This window comes from Pholcus phalangioides, unplaced genomic scaffold, assembly GCF_987345545.1.
Source record: "Pholcus phalangioides strain wild (caught in Gottingen) unplaced genomic scaffold, Ppha-v1.0 ptg000039l_1, whole genome shotgun sequence".
Classification (NCBI taxonomy): Eukaryota; Metazoa; Arthropoda; class Arachnida; order Araneae; family Pholcidae; genus Pholcus; species Pholcus phalangioides.
Window position 1 is genome coordinate 676,059 of NW_028301625.1, and position 23,699 is coordinate 699,757.

Genomic DNA, 23,699 nt, shown 5'->3' on the forward strand with positions numbered 1-23,699 from the left:
AGTGAAGATAGAAAATGACCACAGGTGGTGCTAAGCCCTTTTCTTGTTTTCCTGAAGCATCTTCAACCAAATCACAGCATAGTTTTTATTTAGCCGTGATTCTTCCATAATTTTCATAATTTTTATTTAACTTTCGGATTATGCTTAAAAGTAATCTGAATATGAACAAAACAAAGAAAGGTCATGAGATTATGATTTTTTGATAAATTTAATCCAATGATGACTTTGTCCCTTTACTTTAATCTCTCTTTCTCTCTTCAGGGTTCTTATGATTATTTTACAAATGACAAAAAAAACAGAAAATTAAAAACGAATTTGTACGATTTTCTGCGAATAATACTGTTTGTATTTACTTATTTATTTTTATTATATTTTTTTGCAACCGTCTCCAAAAGTAACTCGCCATATTTAATTTCTTTACAGGTTTCACTCTTTCATAGATGCAGAATTTTTTGTCGAAATTTTTATTTTACGTTCAAGGGAGAAGAGGGAGGGGCTTTTCTTTTTTTCAGAAATTAAGAAAAGCTGATTCCACGCAGTCAGCTAGCAAGCAAGACATAACTAAACTAAATTCTACTGGAAACGAAAGAACAAACTCATATATTGTACTTGTTTCTCACCAGCAGATCAGTTGCAAATGCTTCAGGAATAACACTGAGCACTAACACAATGGAAAAACTCCGAAGGAATATGTAGTATGTGAAGAAGTATGGTTTGTACATCTAAGTATAGTTGCCTTTCGACAAATGTAAACTATTTTGTTTATGGCTCGCCATGTTTCTGTAGTTCTAGAAACTTACAATAAACAAACTATTTTAGAGCCCACTTTATAGGGGTGATCAGCTTGCTGAATGATTATGTATCAGTTTACAATCATACTAAAAATTATGGCTTTTCTAGCGAGGATATTTGTAAAAATATTCATTTCAGTAACGTTTTTTTGCTACCTGCAAAAAAATTTGAAATTCTATTGACAGAAATGAAGCTTTTACTGAGTTTTGGGGGTCACAGTTGAAATGAAAACGCAGTGTAATTGATGTTGTCATCGAATAAATTAAATATTTTAACCTTAATATGTATAGGAATAAACTGTGACCAAAGCCAAATGTGTATAATGAATATGTGTCGTATAAATGAGAGTCGTATTAAGGAATGCATAGCTACCAAGTCTCCCAAATTTTTCGGGAATCTCCCGAATTTTAGCTTCATCGCTCGACCTCCCGAAAAGTTCTTAAATCTCCCAAATTTTTTCGAAAATCACAAAAAATCCCTAATTGTCCTCAAAAATTCCATACTTCATAAAAAAAATCCCCACTTATGAAAACAATCCCTAAGGAATTTCTTGTGGGGCATGAAGTCTCTTTTTTTTCCCTTTCGAAATGACATCACACGTCGTAAATGGCTAACTTCCCTTTTTAAGGAAGTTTTACAACCCCTCTGATGGTAACAAGAAAAGTTGTTTGTCATATCGTGCCGGGAAATAGCTTAGCAGCCAATAGTCCTGGATAATAGTTGAAGATTATTTTGATGTGACGCGCATATGGTCAAAATTTCTTTTGTTGAAGTTACGTTCGTGCGATATAACAAAATAAGAATACTGATAAGCAAAAACATATTTAATCAATTTTAAAGATACTTATTCCGATGAATTTCCTTTCATCAAACGTTCCAGAAAAGGGCAGATTTTTCCTTTTTGTACAAGTTTTGTTACGGACAAAAACATCGGTCATGGAGGAAAGACTGCCATCATCACTCATGTGAAATGAAAAAAAAAACATCAAGCAAGTGTCACAAAAAGTCAGTGTTCTTCAAAAATTGATGCTTTTTTCCTTCATCTTCCGATGATTTTGGGGTCATTCGCGCAGAATGTTTGTTCACATCGTTTCTGATTGAACACAATATATTTTTTTACATCATTGAAGTTTTGGCCTCCAATTTCACTTGTTTTTCGCGTTGGAATTTTATTCCCAAGGGTTTAACTTCTATGTGTGTAAAATCCCTATTTTAATTTGACTTCAGTTTTTGAGTAGGGATTTTATTCTCTACGCTTTAACTTTTATGTTTGGAAAATCCCTATTTTATTTGGAAAAATCCCTATTGTATTTATTAGGGAGTGGTTTTAGCATAAAATACGGGTTTGCGCAAAAATCTCCCAAATTTTCATTTTCAAAAGTTGGCAGCTATGGGAGTGTTCCACTGTATTGTGGTTTTATGAGTGTTTCTGTATATACTGAATCCCCACTATGTGAGTATACAATACTTGAAGAGTGATTCCGTCACTATTGAATCTCAACTGTTTGTAAAAATGAGAGAGGTGGATGAAGGGGAGAATCGCATGGCGTCTGTCTTTGGAGGGATGTGTTGGTGACAGCAGAGCCACAACTAGAAGCTTGGTTAGCAGGGCAAGCATGCATTTTGGCGCCCCTTTGTAATGTTAAAAGGGAGGTAAAAGAGTGAAATTTAGCACCCCTTCTGGTCCAGTGCCCAGGGCAGTAGACCCGCCTGCTTCCCCCTAGTTGCGGCCCTGGGTGACAGTATCTCTTTGTGGTGAAGCTAGCCAATGGCCACTCTCAAGCGGGGCCATACAGTAATAACAAACCATAAAAAAATACTAATCAAGACCTGGGGTATCATATGCCAATGCATTTTTAGGAGAAGCTGTATAACATAAGATAAAATTTGAGATGATTATAACTGAGAATTCCATGTTAAAAATTTATTATTCACAAATGCAGACTTGTGTAAAATTACTTTCTTTTCAGATTTTTTTTTAAATTGAATATTTGTTTTTCATCTCTTGTTGTGTTCTTTTTGAGTTGTTTTCTTGTTATTGTTGAAAAAGGATAGAAATCAACATCTACATTTTAACATTGGAAAAAAGGTAGAATTTTTCTTGTTTTTATTTTCCATTCTAAAATTTGATTGATTGCATGTGTTTCTTTTGTGCCTGCTCAAGCTAGAACAGCGTTGACAACTTAATTATTTTCCAACTAGATCAGGCTTTTTTCTTGGCCATTTGGATGGAAAAAATACCCATCTAGTTGTTTGTCTTTTTCAAAAAAATTTCCTGTGTACTAGTAGTCTATTATTAAATCACGTGAAAATACAGGAATGTTCTGGGAAATATGAGACGTACGGACATCCAAATAATGATTAAAATTAATTCTTGTTGTTTTAAGTCCGGTTTCTAGTTGTTTTTGATAAAGAGATGAATCTCTTTTTTGAAAAATGTTATAATTTTTCTGCATATGCTATACAATGTCATCTTGCTTCCTTTTGTACTTGCAATAATTTTCTACCTCGCATATGCTTTTTATATTGTTTTGAATCAATGCCGCACCATGCAATCCTCTTAGATCATGCCACACACACTCTTGCTTTTGCCTATTTAGTGGTCTCGTCACAAATTTCGGTTAACTCGTCACCATGGAAAAGTTCGAGAAGCAGAAACAGATAATTTCTATGGCTTCCTTTAAAAAAATAGCTTTGTCATATGCTTTAAATTCACCATAAAAGCCTTATGTGCCAAAACAGAACAGTTCAAGTAACGAAAGTTATGCTGGGGAAGTTCATTTGCTGACTAAAGTTTTTGAAACATTAAGGACTGTTCGAGCAAGACCCGATTTCTGCATGGGCCCCACTACTTTAGGACTTCAAATTTAAACAAATTATCCTTGTTGAAAAACCAGACATTTTTTCCAGAGTTGAGGTCTACTAATGTGTGCTTTTCCCTACCCCAGGCCCTCCACAAGTCCCTCAAAGTGGATCCTGTGTTTGAGATTGATAAAGAATTAAAACACTAAAATTAAATTTTCATCTATATGTAAAATTGATGTGCAGTAGTTCTCTGTTGTGAAGAAAATCTAACTATTCTAACAGTTGCTCTGATTAGTCTAAATTAAAAATTACTGGTATCAGTATGAATCAAAGTGTACCAGTATATTTCAACACAATAAACATAAACTAAGTAATAAGAGCTCTACAAAAAGGAAAAAAAATTCAGTTTTTTCGTTTGCAATCTATAAATTCTATTAATATATCATAATTTTAATTAATATTTTAATAAATGTTATATTACTTTAAGTTTTTACGAATTTCACAATACTGCACATTGAAACTGACGGTACTTCGCTTAAGTTGTCACTCCGCTTAAGCCATCAATATTTTTCGATGACATGAGGTGACGACTTATCAAGGTTTTGCTGTATTGATTTTACATTATTTTCAATTTACCAATCTCATAGCTTTACAGTTGATGTTTTAACAAAAAAAAAATAATTTTAAATACCCTACCTCAAATCAAAAACAAAAATATTTTGCTAGTGGGTGATGTCAATACTGACATAGAATGCAGGGTTTGTGAAGTAGGGTTCAGTAGAATGTAGGGCTTGAAACTCACAGTAAGCTTATTGTGCTTTTTGTTTTCAAGCTCAACCCATGTTGATTCATTAAAACACAAACATTTCAGTTTAAGACAGTTGAGGAAAAAACTGCATACTTACCAAGAGCTAATTTGGTACCTCTGATGAAAGCATCTTTTTCATGAAATTCAAAGTGACCAGAGTTTTGTCCCAAAAGAGGGACTCCAGAATTTGATGATGTACTTGATACAGGAATCTCTTTTTCTGCAGTCACATTCACTAAGACCTCAAACTTGAAAAAACCATAATTCATCATGAATTGAAAGGAACTAAAACTGAAGTCATAATACATTAAAATACTGCTATTGCTAAATAAAAATTTAAATTCTTTACATTTTTATTTTTCACTAGACAACAGACAGGGTTTTGAGGTATACAATTATGAAATTAAAGTAATGGTTTTGTAGCCATTATCATAATAAATAGTTTGGCAAGAAAGATGATTTATTTGCAAATGGCAGAAACTTAAATCACAGGTCACACAACAGCTCATAAAAGGTTGGAAGTTGCTCTGCATTGACAATATTCAAAGGGAGTATAAAGGTGTATTAAAGATGCTTGCAGCACAAAGTTCAAGTGAATTGTGAGTGTAACATCAGGGCTGCAGCCAGAGATTTCTTTCAGGGAACAGTGGAACAAATGGTATTTTGAGGAGAGGGACCAAATAATTCTGTGGTGTTTTGTCAGAACACGACAACTCCAATATCACATTTTCATTGTCATTTAAAAATCAAAAATTATGCATACACACAAAAACCAATGAAAGTATCATACATCAGCATGTTGTTTAGCTGTATGTACGTATTTGTGCATTTATCTCACTTCTAATTAGTTATAATTAGCAAAACTTACTTTTAGATCAAAAAGCTGTTTTTTGGAGATATGTTCTGACCACACACCACAGAATTGTGCATTGAAGTTAATGATATGATTATATATATATATATATATATAATCATTTTCTCATATTTTTGGAAATGGACTAGACCCTTTGATATATAGCATGGCTAGAAAAAACCCCATCTGGATGACTAGAGGATTAACTGTATATAGTGATACAGTTAATCCCCTAGTAATTTACTATGGAGAAAAGGGAAAGTTGGAAGAGGGGTCTAGTGAAACAAGTGTTGTAGAAGAGTTTGATATCACCCATAGTGTCATTTCACGTACATGGACAGCCATCTGAAACAATGGTATAGCTGTGCAAAAAGTATGTGATGGTTGCCCTAGAAAAATTAAGGAGAAGGATTTAACAGACAAAAACAAACTAACAACAGTCAGAAGAAAATCTTACTCAGCAGCTGTGTATGGCAACAGGACATCAAGTGTCATGATTTAATGTTGCCAGATGCCTCCATTAAACTGGTCTATTTGTGCAGCATCTAAAATTTTCCAGTCAACTGCAAGCGCTACTGACAGTGATAATCATGAAAATGACAAAAAGTCCTTTTCCAAGGACAGAGTTTTGAATTATTTGGAAAACACAGTAACCCTTGAAATTGCAGTTCTCAAGGCAGCAGAGTAACATAATACAGCTGCGCAGCAGTAAAAATATAAATTTAAATTTTGAAATAAAGTTTTGAAGTAATACAAAGACATACCTTACACAGTTTCTCAGAAGGATGGCGAATATTGTACCTTAGCTTTACTGATAAGTGACCCATCCCATGGCCAACAGTATTAATGAATATTATGTCACCAAGTTTATCAATCTGTAAGAAAAACGAAGTTGCTACAAAAAGTTTTAATGGTATATAAAAAAAAGGAAAAACAGTATACGGCTAGAGATCAGTCAAATGAGCTTACTTCAGAAAACCCCCCAAGACCACACTGGTATAAGTTTCTTTTTAAAAATTCAACTTAATTTTAGAATATGTTTACATTGGAAGAATGCAGGTGTAGAAGGGATATGTTCAAAATTTTCAATGGGATGGATAGGATAGACCATGAATTATTAATATGTTATCAATCAACTGCTTTGACAAGGGGACACCAGTATCGATTGGTAAGGGACAATTCTAAGTTGCGGTGTCTCCGAGAATTTTTTCTCTAATTGGTTAATAAATGGAATAGCTTACCCACGAAGGTAGTAAATTCTAACACAATTGATACGTTTAAAAAAAATTTCGATAAACATGTTGCGGTAAATCGAGAAGCTATCCATACTTAGATAAGACAACCATAAATATTTTTTATGGGTATTTTATTATATTTTATTATGTATTTGTAGTTTTTAGTTTCTATAATTGCATTTTGAATCAGGTTGCAGTATTTTAGAAATATATGACATCCATATTTGTTATGGCATCTTTTTCTCATCCACCTTGTTGGGCATTTTGCCTGTTGTGGCCTTGTATTTGTATTTAGTCTACTTTCAATCATTCGAAAAAATTTTTGTCCCTTCAAACTCTGATTAAAAAAAAAGTTGTATTATATGTAGAAACATTGACAAAAAAAAGTTTTTGCTAAGAAATAAACACCATAAGAACAAAAATGAAAAGAGAGCAGTCAGAACAGAGTAATGGAAAAGTTCTTGACTTGATTGCTTTTACTACTGCTGAAACAATTCCTTTAAGTGCTGGAGAAAAAAAAGCAATCTTTCTCACTTTGCAAAAGAATAATCAGCTGTATTGCAGAATTTCTTCTCATTGTCATTTTTACAGATATGAGAGAATAAGACTGCTACAACACTATAATTGAAAGATTTGTTGTAAAAAGAAGGTAACAACTCCATTTTTTGTGTGATTTGAGTTATATAGTTGACCCTAAATTTATGAACTTGATTCAATCCTGAAGTTCATCCATAAACCAAAATATTTTTTCCCAAAAGAATCAATTTAAAATGGATTAATCCACTCCTGGGATCCCAAAGATTTCTAGTGGACAGACCTTTTACAACAGGTGCTGCGCATAATGTAAAACCAATGAAAACCATTGAAAAAATAACCACAATGGGAAAGATATGAAGTATAAAAGAAAGGAAAATGATGCCAGAGAGAGCCATGTCTGATTTCATTAATATCATCTACACTCAGTGGCCAAAAAATTAGGGACACCCCTCACTCAAACTTCGACTCATCCATGCAGCACATGCTCTGATGTAATAAACTGGGTTTGCTTTTAAAAGCTTCCTCCTGGTCAGAAGCATCAGTTAAAGTTGTAATTTGCCTGTTCATGGGATAAACAAGGGATTTAAGTGACTTTGCACACTGAATGATTGTGGGCACCAGAAGGGCAGTTCCAGTATCACTGAAGCTGCTAACCTTCTTTACTTTTCTCATACAACAGTATTTTGAGTCTTCAAAAAATGGCAGCTAAGTCAAAAAACCTTGAGCGGAAAGCAGAATAGTGGATGGAAATCGCTTGTGAATGAAAGTGGTGCCAGGCGACTGACACGCATTGTGTGCAGCAACAGAAGAGCTACAGTGCAACAAATTGCAGCATAATATAACTCGGGCATCACAAAGTTTATCGTACACTCTACAAGATGGATCTTAAAATGAATAGCCGGCAACCAACAAGAGTCTCTTTGATTTTGCTGCAAAATGGAAAAAAACAGCTTTTGTGGGCTAGAGAACACAATAATTGGACACTTGATGAATGAAAGAAGGTTGTCTGGTCTGACGAGTCAAGATTTCTTCTCCATGACATTGATGGCAGAATTCGTGGGTGACATACAATGGTCTGGGGAGCCTGGTATACTCTCGGTTGCTTATTTGCATTGGAAACATCCATCAATACCAGAGCCTACCTCCACATCAATGCTGACCACATGCACCCATTTATGGCTGTCTCCTGATGATGGCTATTTTCAGCAGGACGATGCACCCTCCCACAGGGCTGGGATTGTTTCAGAATGGTTTGAGGAACATGATTCAGAGTTTCAATTGCTTCAATTCCCCCCCCCCCCATCAGTCACCTGATCTTAACCCAATGGAGCATTTGTGGGATGAGGTTGAAAGGTCTTTTAAAAGCTCTGAAACACCACCTTCTAAGGGAAGGTGGGAATTAAAGGCTGCCATTTCATTCACATGGGCTAATATTCATCCTCAATGGTTTCGGCCACTTATAGAGTCCATGCGTAGAAGAATATCTGCTGTCATCAAAGCCAGAGGAGACCCTACATGATATTAGTGGTGAGCAGCAGATTGTTCAAAATCTTTTGGCCACTGGGTGTATAATCTCAGTGTCAGAACCCTCAAAATATCTGCCTGGAACAGAATCAAATTAAATTCATGGTTCTGATAATCACTTGCTGCCACAGATGTAGGGCTGCAATAAGATGCTTGGTCAGCCAAGGCAAGCACTTATTTTGGCGCCCCCTCATAATGTCGAGGGTGAGGTTAAAGAGTGAAATTTGTGCCCCTCTAGTCCGGGCACCAGACCCGCCTGCACCCCCCTAAGTTGCGGCCCTGCACAGATGTATTAATCTTTCATCTGAGGTAGCTGGCAAGTTTGTTGAGAAGAACTATGAAATGTATGATATTAATACATTGATATAATGCTTCCAGAAATCACTGACTGTTAGTTCTATGTCAGATATTATTGCAAAACAGCTTCTTGGAAAGTTTCTTTGGTTTAGAGCTGTGTAAAGTTTGAAATAGTTATCGATGAATGTGAATCAATATGGATTGAAGTAAATTATAATAATTCAAAGGACAGCTTATTAATTGGATCAATTTATTGACCTCCTAGCGCTAATGTGAACAGATTTTTAGAGTCACTTGATTCTGTCTTAAACTCACTGTCCACAAAATTCACAGAAACATTAGTTTGTGGTGATATCAACATAAATTTATTAGCTAATAACAGAGTTTGTGCAGATTACAATAATATTTCATTGTCTTACGGACTAGAGCATGTTATAACCAATGCCAATAGAAAATTATCAGCTTTGGACCATATTTTTATTAGAACAAAGAAACAAATATCTACAGTGGGCATTATAAATTCTGATATAACAGATCATCATCCGATCTTTATTTATCTTGATAATTTTAAAAATAATATTATCCACATTAATTTTAAATCCACACTCATTATAATCATAGTAAATTAAATTCATTATTATCTGATCCACCTTGGGTCTCAGATATATTATCATGCAATGATCCTAACACTGCTTATCAAATTTTTTTTTAAACATTTTGAAAATATATTGAAAGAAGCAGAAATAAAAAAAGTTAGAATTAAAAAGTACAGCTTCCCTAAACAACCTATTATTCAAGTCTATTAAAAACAAAGACAGGCTTTATAGTAGATTAAAATCCAATCCTTTCAACATTCAATTAAGAGAAAAATATAAAACCTATAGAAATATCCTGACATCTACTTTACGAAATGCCAAAAAAAAGTATTTTGAAGATAAATTTTTAGTCTAATGGAAATACATCAGAAACATATATATATGGAAAGTAATTAATCAAGTTTTAAATAAGAATACCAAACAATCTACTGTGATCCTGAGCCTAAAAATTTTAATGTCTGTATCAGAATCAACTAATACTCAAGAGATTGCAGAAACACTGAATCATGTATTTTGTAATCATAACACTGATACGTCACCTGCTGTTAATAATGAAATTTATGTAAATTATAATGTAACATCGGTCTCAAATTTTTTGTTCCTGAACTCAGTTACTGCTGATGAACTAAACAGAATAATATCAAAACTTAGCTCTAAATATTTTGTTGGTTTCGATAAGATAAGTATATGTATTGTGAGAGAAAATATCGAATTTTTAAAAATTTTTTTGCTATATCTAAAAAATAAATTTGATCTTTGAAAGCAGAATTTTTCCAGATCAACTAAAAATTGCTAAAGTAATTCCATTATTCAAAAAGGGTGATAGAGCTGATCCCCTAAACTATCGTCCCATATCAATTTTGCCATTCTTGAGTAAAATCATTGAACAAGCGGCTGAAGTTGGTTCTCTGTGGTTCCCAGCTTTGTGCTAAGAATGTGAACTGATCTCTCCATTAAAAAATCTTGCCACAGAGAGCAACTGGCCTACAAAGGTACAAATATTCAATCATTACACTTCACTCACTTCACTTCTGAAATATAGATGGCAGTACTGAAAAATCAGACACTACACGAGATACACACTCACACCACTGTTAGGAACACACATTTCCGGCACAACTCACTAGATAATAAATTGCCCATGGTAATAAACCTGAGTTGTGCTCCGTTTTGAAATGAAATTACCTTTGGTGCAGTGTGGAAATATCAGAGAATGAGAGGAGAAGAGATGACAAAGACCTTATATCTCATGTTCTTCATTGCCGAAAACATATACCTGGATTACATTCGAGACTGCTCATATGCCAGGAATGGGGTACAAGTCCTAAGAGAAATGCACACAAAGTTCAGACTCCTACATGTCCTGTAGCTCATGAAGGAATTTTTCAACACCACTGTGAGGCTAGGTGAATCTGTTCAGTTAGGCCTTGTTTCAGTTTTACCATTGTAAATCCACATAGGAAACTGTCTAATGGCAGATATGCTTTCATGGACAGGTAAGTTGTATTGATAATGTTAACAGAACTGTAGTCCTGTTAACAAATCCCTCATTCTAAGCCTGGAGAAGGGGGTAAAAACTAAAAATATCCATCATCAAGTCTCAACTACTTGTGGAGGAAAAACAAATTTTTGGAAATGAAAGTACCAGTGTTAGCAGCTCCAATGAGCACACCTCTACACAAAAGAAATTTAGCACCCCACGTGAAGAAACCTACAACAGAAAAGATAAAGGAGTGGCCAGCAAGTAAACAAAGTTGGCGCTGACCAAAAACAAAATACACAGAATGCTCCAACTGTAGAGAGTAGGGCATCTATCAAGAAACTGTAAAATGACAGTTGATATGTCTGCTGTCCCAACCAGATTCTCCAAGGTTAATAATGATGATCTCACTAGATATCAAACAAATTGCTACCTGTAACATCTGTTAAAAAAGTAATCTTTGTACACAATGTATATAAATTAGAATGTGTTGAAGTCTTGAAGCAGAAAAACCTAGGTGAAATTGCATGTGACTGAGAACACTAGCGCTTTCAATTGCTGTGAAATGCAGATTCTTTATGCTTATACAGTGAAACTCCTATATAATGACTCAAGGGCCCAGAGAAACATATAGTTATGAAGGAGTTATCGTTATAGATGGAATATATTAACACTATGAAGAGTGCTTCACGACCAGTGAGTGCTATCGTTACATGGGCGATTATAGTTATAGAGGGTATTATTATATAGGATTTTCACTGTATGTTGTAAGTGCTGAAATTTCAACCATTTGCATAATGAGTTTTTGGGGTAGGGCTGAATTTTTTTTATAAGTGTACATATATTTGCAACAATCTTTAAAACTAAAATTCATTTTTATGTAATGATAAAAGTACTAATTCATATTTTACAGCATGTTCATTTGATTGTTTTAGGATATAGTAATACAGATAAATTAACTAAAATCAAAAAGAAAACAAAAAGACCCATTATTTTATACCTTGGCTTCTTGAAGAATTTGTGAGTTTCTTTCATGGAAAGTCATTGTCTGTACATAATTTATGTCACTGCTGGATGTGATATTTGAAACTAGGTTGATGCCAGGCATCTTTGCACGTATAGCATATTCTGAAAGTGCTTGCAATGCAACAACTGTATCCTTAGGAACATAACAGTACAAAAATATCAATTATTTATCATTTTGATGGGCTGGTTCAAGACGGCAACAACTCAAAATTCCCTGTTTTGAGATATCAGCATTTTGAAGATTCACTTTGCATTAAATTCAATGGGAACTCAATTTAATTCACATTAAATTGTAGTGGGGAAATATTAGCAGAGTTCAGAGTTGGGGTGTCGGGATATTTGGAGGTGTTTTTCACCTTTCTCATGGTGTGCAAAACTCAAAAATGCAATTTTTTGAGATGTCGCTATCTTGAACCAGTCCGGTGATTTATACTAAAGTGGATTCCACTCAATGAGTTGCCACCAGGACCACAAAATATACTCAGCAGGAAAATTTCTCAAATGGGAAATATTTGAAAGAGAAGAAAAGTGAGTACGGAAATAAAATACTTGAAATAATGTCTATAACATCGTGGATGGAGACTTCTTAAGCACAAGATCCACTGTCCTTATTTATTATTTTTCAATATTTTACATATTTTATACATTTAAATGGAATGAAAAGCAGCTAAAATAAGTGTGATTCAAACTTAGATGAATAGTTATGTGCTTTGTTGTTCAACACACTTATACTTCTTTTTTAAGCTTGAGAGTAAAGTAGCAAAGTAGCACTCCAAAAATTAAACATTCTTTCATTTTTCAAATCAAATCTTATTAAGGAAATTACAAATGATCATATAATTTGAATATTGGAATAGTGACACACTTTAAAAATGCACTTTATGCCACCCAAATAACACAAACTTATCATTACAGACGATCTTGGACCATTTTTTGGAAGTCTAATGTTTATATTTGCATGCAAACTTCAGTCAAGCTATGCAATTCTTAGGTGAGACAAAAGGTTATTTTTGCAAGATATTAGCCTAATAGGAGGCCTAATCAAAAAATTCTTTGGTTGTTGTGTACTTGCCTTAAACTCATAATTTTCAGTCCCTGTGACTTCCTCAAAGAAATATGGGCCAATTAAGAAATCAGCTGTGAAGCCCCACCACACTGTGACTTTTGGCTGATGCAGAGGTTGTTAAACAAATGTGTGTGGGTTTTCCTTACTCCACACACAACAATTGTATGCTAACGCTGCTAGAAAGCATGAGATGTGCTTCATGAGTTAGATGCACAGTGTGAAGTCAGTCACACAATTTGTTTTTCCATTCTAAGGAATACTCATTCAGCAAACTCTGTGCAGGCAATGAATTCTTCAATCCAGGTTTCATATCTTGAATATATTGCAACTTGCATGATATCGCTCGATCGTCCCCATCAACAGAGTGTCTGTCAGACTCATGAGCATTGAGAAAAAAGACGTCTGTGACAACAATTGGCATCTTGGGCATATTCAGAAATTTACTCAGATAATCATAGAAAGTAAAACAGCACTGCACAAAGTCTAAAACTCACACTTATAAATTATATAAAAATTTAATTTTTCAGTAAGGAAAGAACATGAAGAAAAGCACATATTTTCAATCTTAAAATACGAAAAATAAATTAATTTTAGAACTTGAATTTTCATAACAGTTTTACCCTTAATTATTTTGTCACATCATAGTTTCTAATTATTATTACTAAATGAAATTAGCTAATTTATATTTATTGAAAAGTTACATTAATTAAGAAGAAAAACATCAAATTAAATGAATGACTTGTCAGACTAAATCCTGCACTGATTTGTATGCAGTCTACAACAAACAGATACAGTAAGATTTACTTGTGTGTGTGAATATTTATTCATTTTAAAATGTCTTGATTGCATTCACTAATGCACAAAACATGACGTTTTAAGCTGGGTCAGACTGAAAAACCATTAGCACACAAGATATTTCAAATATCTTAGTCCAATGTTTTCATTTTTTCCATGCCCACTTAGCCCAGCAAAATCTGGGTAGCTAAGTTAGCTAGTTTCACCTTGCATTTGATTTTTTGTAATTCATAACTAAAGATGAACCAAGTTTTACTAACTTGAGTAGAGTCAAACGATCCCGATGACAGTCTTTTACTATTCAGCCAGTTGACTATGGAGTTGCTTTTTGTCATGTCGTTTAACTTGAGCTGAGAGAGAAGTCCATAAGCAGATGCTTCCACATCCCCTGTTATGCTCCCTGTTTTCCAAAACAGAGTATTTCTATCTGAAATTAGTACAATATGAACTGAAATGCCTAGATATGAGTAAATAAGTTTCTTCAAGATTTTTTGGTTTCCCCATATTAGAAAAAATATATATATATATATACATATATACAGTCAGACCTCATTAGTATGTCACCCGGTTAACACGTCACTCCGTATACCGAGTCACTTTTCGGAAGTCCTAATTGTCCTCAGGCAGGAATTGGCACAGCTATGGCTTACTCTGCTTAACGAGTCACTCTGCTTACTAAGTCACATTTTTGCTCTCCCAAGAGTGACTCATTAACGAGGTTTGACTGTGTGTGTGTGTATATATATATAAAACTTATGCAATTTAAATTCAATTTCATTGGCCAAGAATGTCTATGATGAAGACCCTCCATAATCTGAATATCTTTTCAAAAGCAGAATACAAGGAATAAATCAAAAACTTCAACAGGTTGTAAGGAAAGTTTTACATAACAATGATCCCACCAACAAGGCTCTATTTTGCAAGACATTTTCTTGTGTAGTGAAACCTATTTAAGAATAATTCCTGTTCAAAATATGTTTTTCAATTCAAAACACCTTATTTTCAGAGTCAAGATTTTTTTGTCTTAAAGGAATCATTTAAAACATTAGAGACACTTCCAGTTTAAAAAATTTTGGAGCTTGATATGTTGTTACTAGCTGTTACCAGTGGCTACGCTTGTGTGGATTTGGTAATCTCAAAATTACTCAATGATGACCCCTCATATAACATTTAAACAACTGATGATCGATCCCCTCAGGAGATGAATTTTCAGAAATCCCACCTTAATGAATATCTACATTAGGGGTCTTCAACCCGTGGCCCGCCAAAACATTTTGATCGATTGACGCAATATCACTCAAAAATAGGGTAAAACAAAGATTTCAGCAAAAAAACGCCACCCAGCTTCATATAGACTTATAACAAGCACAGGCTGATCAGTGTACAGTATTTAGCTTCTTAATAAGGCCTTAAACACAAAAGAAACCGCACCATACACTTCTTTACCATGTAACTTCACATACATTCCATCCTCCTTGAGTGGGAGAAAAAGCAGAAATGAATTTCTGCTGGTATTTTTCCATGGTATCATATTTCTTGGGTGCATGGTTGGGAAAGGAGCAAGTGGATGCATGCATCTTGATAGGTTGGAAGAAGGATTTGTGACATATTGGTACAGTTAATTTACTTGTGTTTTTAGTCTTTGAAGCCTTTGGTCAGAAGCCTTTTAGTCTTTAAATGAGTACATGATGGTGAACCGTAATAGAGGAAAAAGGAAAGTTGAAGGAAAAGTGAGATTTTTCCAAGAAAAGTGGCCATCCCTTTATTTTTTGTTGAACAGAAAGCTAAAGCAGTTTGTCTCATTTGCAATGAGAGCGTAGCCATGAAGAAAGAATACAATACTAAGAGACATTATGATACCAAGTGAGAAGTATTCTGGATCGGAGGGACATTTTCGAAGTGAAAAAGTCAATGAACTGAAATTGAAGCTGAACTGTCAACAGTCATTATTCTTCGGAAGAAATGAACTGTCCGAAAATTGTGTTCGTGTTAGTTATATAATAGCAGAAAAAAATTGCGAAACATGGGAAGTCCTTTGTTGATAAAGAATTTGTTAAAGAATATCTTCAGTCTGCATTTGATGTGCTTTGCCCATCACAGGCTCAAGCTGTTTCGAACATTAGTTTGTCTGGTGTGACAGTAGCAAGGCATGTGGCGGATCTATCAGCAGATGTATTCAAGACCTTCAAATCCAAATGTGAGGAATTTTTGTTTTACTCAGTAGCTATGAATGAATCGATGGATGCAACAGATGCCGCAAAAGCAGCCATTTTCATTCGTGGTATTGACAAAAACACTTCAAAATTGTTGAGGAGTTAACCAGTGTCATTGCACTTAAGGGTACAACATGAAGTTTTGACGTATATTCAAATTAGGCAGAAACATTGACCAAATGTGAGTTGGACTTAAGCAACATATGTCATAACTACAGATGGTGCACCCTCTATGACCAGTCAGAAGACAGGGGTAATCACATTGATAAAGTCAGATGCCGAAAAATGAGAAAATACAAAGATGATGGCCTTCCACTGCACCATACACCAGGAAAACTTGAGCAAAAAGTTATTCTCCAACTTCGAACATGTAATATCTGTCGTAGTGAAAGCGGTTAACTTCATTCAATCCAAAGGACTTAACCATAGACAGTTTCAAAAAATCTTAGAGGATTTGGAAGCTGAGTATGGCAACATTATTTATTGTACAGAAGTACACTGGTTGAGCCGGGGAAATATCTTCAGCGCCTGTTTTCCTTGAAGGAGGAAGTTGATGAATTCATGAAATCCAAAGGAAAACTTATTGGGGAGTTTCAAGAGGTAAAAAGTTGGCGAGAAATTCCACATTTCTTGTCAATATCGATGGTTATCTGAATGATTTAAACTACTGCTTTTCTGGAAAAGATCTACTTGTCCATAATCTTTGACTACGTGAAAGCGTTTGAAACTAAATTAGTCCTTTGGGAACATCAATGGCAAAACAAAAACTGCATACATTTTCCGAAATTATTAAAGTTGGTAAATAGATCTGCAGCTTGAAAACTGGATGATTATGTACAGTACATTTCAAAATCTAAGAATGGAATTCAAAAGTAGATTTTCTGACTTCCGCGAGAACAAAATTTCTATGAAAACGTTTTCCTCACCTTTCTTGGTTGATGTAGAAAGTGTTCCACCAGATCTACAATTAGAATTTGCAGATTTGCAATGAGACTGCAGTTAAATGCAAGTTTTTTGAAATTCTTTCATTAATTGATTTTTATTCTAAGTATGTGTCCAAAGAAAAGTATCCAGAAATACACAAACACATGCATTGTTCATGTCTTATATTTGGTAGCACTTACACATGTGAACAGTTGTTTAGTTGAATGAAGAATACAAAATCAAAAACTAGAACACGTCTGACTGATCAGCATTTGGAGGAAACACAATGTCAATTTTCACATTAATTTAGAAATTACATCCACCCACATTAGTAATGTAAGTCAGTGTTTCTTAACCTTTTTCAGCTCATGGCCCCTTATGGACCACATTTTTTTCTTGTGGCCTCTGTCCTATCCAGGGCCCCCCTCTACCCTCATCCAAAAGTGAGATACTTTCTATTTTTTAATTACAAATGAAATTGTAATAAATCAAATCATCCTGGCTAGGCACAGATTCAAATGGTGGGTTATCTTTCCCAGGAGTCAAATTATATGGTAAAAGATGGTCTGTGTAAAATATGGGACGATCCAACAAATCTGCTTGATAAATCGACCCTCCCAACACATCAACCATTGCTCTGGCGGCCCTTCATACTTAGCTGGAAGTAACAGCTTACATATGAAAATCATAGTACCAGATCCCATATAGTGCAGTCCCCCTCCCTTCATTATAGACATGAAGACCCGAATCATGCACACATAGACCCAAGGGTTAAGATGCCCCTGGTTCTATGGAAGGATCTGATGGACTCTGAAAGTAGTAATATTTTTCAACCATGTTTCACTTTTGAAGCTTTTCTCTTCACAGCTCTTTATGACTCCCTTCACCACCTGTCGTAGATCACCTTTCTTCTGATTTTCTCCCGTGGCTCCCCCTAGAATATTCCAGGATCGCAAGGGGGCCATATGGCCCTAGGTTGAGAACCACTGATGTAAGTAACCAAAGATTTTTTTTTTTTGATTTGGTACATAATTCAAAATACACATGTATAAACAAAAATTGTACATTTTCATTCTGTTTCATACAATTAAAAAATACCTAAAATAATTGGTCTTACGCCCTCCAGTGTTAATGAGTGGCCCACGGAACGAGACAAATTTTTTATGTGGCCCTCGAGCATAAAGCATTGAAGACCCCTGATCTACATTATAAAACATAATGCTGACTAAATTTCATATTTATGGTTTCAGTGATTTTGGCTCAGTGATGATTGATCTGTATAACCTGTGAACCACCTTTGAGAACTTGCATTTTGAAAAATTCCTTCTCAGTGAGTCTCTATATTACAGTATAAAAATACAGACGGAATTTCATATTTGCAGCTTTATCGGTTTTGGCTCAGTCATTTCTCTACGCAACCTTTAAAATTTCAAAAAAAAAAAAAAACCTTCTTAGTGAGTCTTTGCATCATGAACTAAAACCACTGACCAAATTTCATGAATGTTACCTTTGAACCTTCCTTAGGGATCGAATTTCGAAAAATCATTTTTTAGAAAGTCTTTACATCATAAAACGAAACTTTTGACCAAATTTGATTGGTGGCAACAGGCTGTGTGCATGTAGCTCGAGCAAATTTCTCGCTAGAACCTTTTGTTTGTATATATTCATAATTTTTTTTTATTTTAACATATTTTTTTTTAAAGTTTAATTAAATTTTTTTTTTGTTCAAGCTGCAGCTGTGGTGCTGTTAACATGTTAGCAAGTAATCCCACAATGATTGTTTGTCTTGCTTGTAATAAAACTGTTAGATCAAGAGAGGATAAGATAGTTTGTTCAGCGTGTAAAACCCTGTATCATTTTTACTGTGCAGGTTTTTCTGAAAAAAAATTCTGGATATATACCCATAAGTCTGAATGGAAGTGTTTGAAATGTACGAATCCTCACGTTGGTGGTACTCAATGAAGATCTGGAGTGGCTTCAAGTTCACCTTCGACTTCATCCCAGTCTATAGATAGTGTTTCCATTCAATCTGAACAGGAATCGTCTCCCCAACCAGTGCCCACAGTAAATGATGATGCTCCATGTTTTTTCATGACCTTGACCTACATAATGCAATAACTGAATCTGCAAAAACACTACCACCTGAATCTGCCAATATAATATCGTCCATTGCTAATTTGATTCATGCCCATTTGAAGTCACTGATGACATTTATCTCTCAGCAATTTTCGGTTTATACAAGTGAGTTGTCTACTGTCAAAACACTGCTGAATAAGCAATCCATTGAACTTAATGATTGCAAAGAAAAACTGACGCAACTTCAATTTGAGAACAATGCTCTAAACTCGGAGGTGAAAAAACTGAGCGTTGAAATTGCTGATTTACAGCAATATACTAGAAGGTGCAATGTGGAGGTTCAGGGCCTGCCTGAATCCGAGAACGAAAATATTGAGGTAATCAAGCACTCTATTCTATTTACAATGGACCTGAATGATCTCTCTGATACCATCACAGCGATTCATCAAGTTCCTATCACACGAAAAGACAAAATCAAACCCATCATAATACAGTTTAACAATAAAAAAAATCGTGATGCTTTCCTACAAACAGCTAAGAAAAGTGAGTTAGATTCTACTACCATTGATCCCTGACTAAGGCTTAACACGGTATACTTCAATGAACATCTCGCACCATACGTTAAACAGGTACTTTTTGCTAGCAAACAGTTTAAATCAGATAATGATTATAAATTTTGCTGGACTCGCGATGGTAAAGTTTACTTCAGAAAATCTGAGAAAACCAGGGTGCACAGAATCAGACATGTTGATGATCTTAATCAACTTATTAATCAGAATATATATGATTGTGATCTTTCTGTGTGCCCTGAGTATATTCTCTTGAAGCTTGAGTCTGCTAATTAAATTTTCACCTGTCTTGTTCTGCAATACTGTTACGAATTTTTTTCGTTCCATCAAATTTAACCTTAATAATTTTTTCCCCTTAGTATTTATAATTATATTCACTCTAAAATACGAGCTTTTTATTCACGATTACCATTACATTAGGAGTCATCAAACTATTCATTTATCTATTTATCATACAATAGTTTTATCATGTTATTCTATTTTTTTAGCGCTACTCATTTTTGATAATGTGAATTATCTTAACTATTACCATCATACCATCATCATTAGTACCATCATACTAACTATTATAGTATTAAGTCAACTTGATTTTACTCTTGCTATATTTAATTTAATTTATACCCACAGTATTTATATCCAATCATCTAACTTTTGCTATAGATATGATTCTATTAATTCAAAATTAATTGCTAACTTACAAATTTATATTTTGCATTCTATACAAATTATCATATATTAATATGTTCACTTACACAATTGTGTATTTTTTGACATTTGAACCAATTTATTCATTTTCAATCCTCCAGGGTTTTTAAATGGGATATTTTTTTTTAAATATGTCTAGCAATTGTGAAATAAAACATTTCACACTTCATACCCTGGAGAATTTTGAAATTTTTTTAAATTCATCTATGATTACTGATCATAAATCGATATTATCAAAACTAAATATTGTACATTTTAATATTTGCAGTGTAAGATCAAATTTTAATATACTATTATCATACCTAGATTTAATAATTAACGAAATTGATGTCCTTGTTTTGTCTGAAGTATGGGTTTATACTGATGCAGTTGATTTTTACAAAATTTCAGGTTTTAACTTAATTTCTTGTTGCCGCAATTATAATAAATCTGGAGGTATTTTTGTGTATACTAATAAATCCTGTTCATTTTTTATTCACGATTCATTAACCATGCTAACCACCAAAATGATTGTTTTATCTCTAACTGAATTACAAACTACTATACTCTGTCTATACAGATCTCTCTTACTCAATTAACAATTTTGTTGATGAATTAGATGCTATATTGAGAAATGTAAAATGTTATTTTTCTTGGAGACGTTAACATTGATTTATTAAGCTCTGATTTTAGTGATATTCAATATTACATTGATATGCTTTCCAGCCACGGTCTATCACCATTAATTAATTTTGTAACCAGACCATCATCGCAATCCTGTTTGGATCACATTTTCATTCATAATTTAAAAAACATTACTAATATTCATTCTTCTGTATTTACTACTGATTTAAGTGATCACCATCCCATACTTTGCAAGTTCATGTTTTCATCTCCTAGATTGACGACTGCTTTAAATTCTCCAACTACTGTGAAATTAATCGATTATACAGCTATTTCTTCCTATCTTTCTAACCATAGTTTTAATTCTCATTCAAATGACCTGGGCAAGGCATCTGATGATTTTATTCTGGCCCTTGAAACAATTGTTAATAATCATTCCCGTTGTCACTTGGTCAATTCGCGTAGGATTCCTAATAAATGGTTTACGAGAGATCTTTATGAACTGATTAAAATCAAGCAAAAAAAAAAGCTGTATTTAAAATCCAAAAAATATCCATCTGATAATTTAATCTTATCTGCATACAAAAGTACAGTTTGCATGTTAAAACTGCCAAACAAAATTATTATTCTCAACAATTTAACACATGCAATAACCCAGATACGAAATGGAAATTAATCAATAAATTATCAGGTACTAAAGATAAACAATCAAAATTGCCTTCTGCAACAAACCTCTCTCTACTAGCTAATAATTTTAATTCACATTTCAGAAATATATCTCGTTCTAACTGTGTTATACCTTTTGATTTCAAGTTCTTTCTTTTTCATAATCCAAATTTTATTTTTTTCTCTCCTACTGACCCTCATGAAATCCTTCAAATTATTCGAAAATGACCTACTTCTGCTTCCTCTGGTACTCTAAACTCTTCTATTTTAAAAATTCTCCCTTTTTGCACAGTCTCCACTCTGTCTACTCTTACCAATTCTTGCATTTCAGAAGGTGTTTTCTCGGATAGTTTGAAAATTGCATCAGTTATTCCAATTTATAAATCCAGTGATACTAATGACCTCAATAACTACAGACCGATTTCAATCCTTAATTCTGTTTCCAAGCGCTTTGAAACCATAATAAAATCTCGACTGTTCCCTTTTTTACTTAAATCTAACTTTTTCTTCCCTAAACAACATGGATTTCTACCTTTAAAAAACACAGAATCTGCTCTTCTAGATTTTACTTCAACTGTCTATACTATTATTGATAAATCTTACAAAACAGTTGCTATTTTCTTCGATAGCGTCTCTCATGAATCTTGATTGAAAAACTTAGTTTCTGTGTTATAAGAGGTGTTCCTCTTAAACTTTGATCTTGCCTTAATAATAGATACCAATTTGTTAAATGTGGTGATAAATATAGCAATATTTTGAAAACTATTAATGGCATCCCTCGAGGCTCTGTTCTTGGCCCTTTATTATTCCTCATTTTCATTAATGACTTTTGTAACATTAACATTGTTGATAACATAATAACATTTGCTGATGATACAGTCATTATCTATAGTGCTAAAGATGACCAAATGTGTACTAACATGATTAATCATGACTTAACTAAAGTACGCAACTGATTTTCAGCTACTAAATTAACTATTAATGTATCCAAAACTTAAATTCATCTATTTTTCATTACTCAATAACCCTCTACATAATATTAATATTGATTTCCATGATTCTAACTGTTCCCTTAATGATTGTCATTGTAATCCTATTGAACAAGTACATTCTATCAAATATCTTGGTGTTTATGTCGACTCTAACCTTAAATAGAATTCTCATATCACAAAGCTACGCAGAAAACTTTGTTATTTGTTGTACAAATTTTTTTACCTCAAATTTTATGTCAATTCCTCTTTTCTTTTAGTTTTGTACTACTCATTTTTTCACTCTCAACTACTCTGTGGTCTATCCGCCTGGGGTAGTGACTACATTACTAACTTATATCCTTTAATCACTTTGCACAAAAGAATACTTAGTCTGATAACTAATGATTATTGTACTCCTCACTACAACTTTTCCATTCTCTAAACATATTACCACTTCGACATTGCTATTTCTTCAAATCAATAGTTATTTTACTTAAAAAACAACATTCTTTACCTCTGAACACCTTTCGTTCTTCTGCAAGAATCAATTCCACCTATTTACTCCCTAGAATCTATAAAACGATTGGTAAGAAACATTTTTTATGTCTTGTCCCTGAATTATATAACTCTTTGCCTAATCAACTCCTTAATAATAATACTTCACTATTAGCTTAAAAAAAATATATTAAAATGTTACCTGTTTTCAATAAATAATATTGAAGAGTTTTTTTAGGATAAACTTCCCCCACCTCTCTATAACTTCTTTCATTTCCCTTACTACATTTGGACCTTCTTTACATTTTAAATTAACTTTCCCCCTATTTTTTTCTACAATCGAAATATTATCACCACATGCCTGCAGCCACCATGACCTTATCAAGTTATATTGTGTTTAGTTTTTTTTTTTTTTTTCTTTTTACTTTCTGTTCATTCATGTTCTGTTAATTATTGTCAATCTTTTTATTTATTTATTTATTTATATGTTTATAAGTTTCATACGAAATTGTAAATTGTGATTGCCAGTAAGGGCCATTTGGCTCCTTGGTAATTTTTTTCCTCTCCCCTTTTTTCTGTATTCCTCATTTCTCACCAATAAAGTATTGTATTGAATTAAAAAAAAAAAATTTCATGCACCAAGGCAAAACCGCTGAAGCTATA

At 33.7% G+C, this 23,699-nt stretch overlaps 1 protein-coding gene across 2 annotated transcripts in view; it reads right to left on the bottom strand.

The window, feature by feature from the left end:
• The window catches only part of LOC149065441 (complement C3-like), a 278,201-nt gene that overhangs the window by 66,491 nt on the left and 188,011 nt on the right, over positions 1–23,699 (bottom strand). For both annotated transcript variants that reach the window (XM_089253977.1, XM_089253976.1), the window contains 4 exons: positions 14,075–14,241; positions 11,928–12,086; positions 6,023–6,133; positions 4,503–4,653 (listed from right to left, as the gene is read on the bottom strand). In XM_089253977.1, the coding sequence (XP_089110103.1) occupies positions 4,503–4,653; positions 6,023–6,133; positions 11,928–12,086; positions 14,075–14,241 (588 nt within the window). The remainder of the gene's footprint in view (positions 1–4,502; positions 4,654–6,022; positions 6,134–11,927; positions 12,087–14,074; positions 14,242–23,699) is intronic.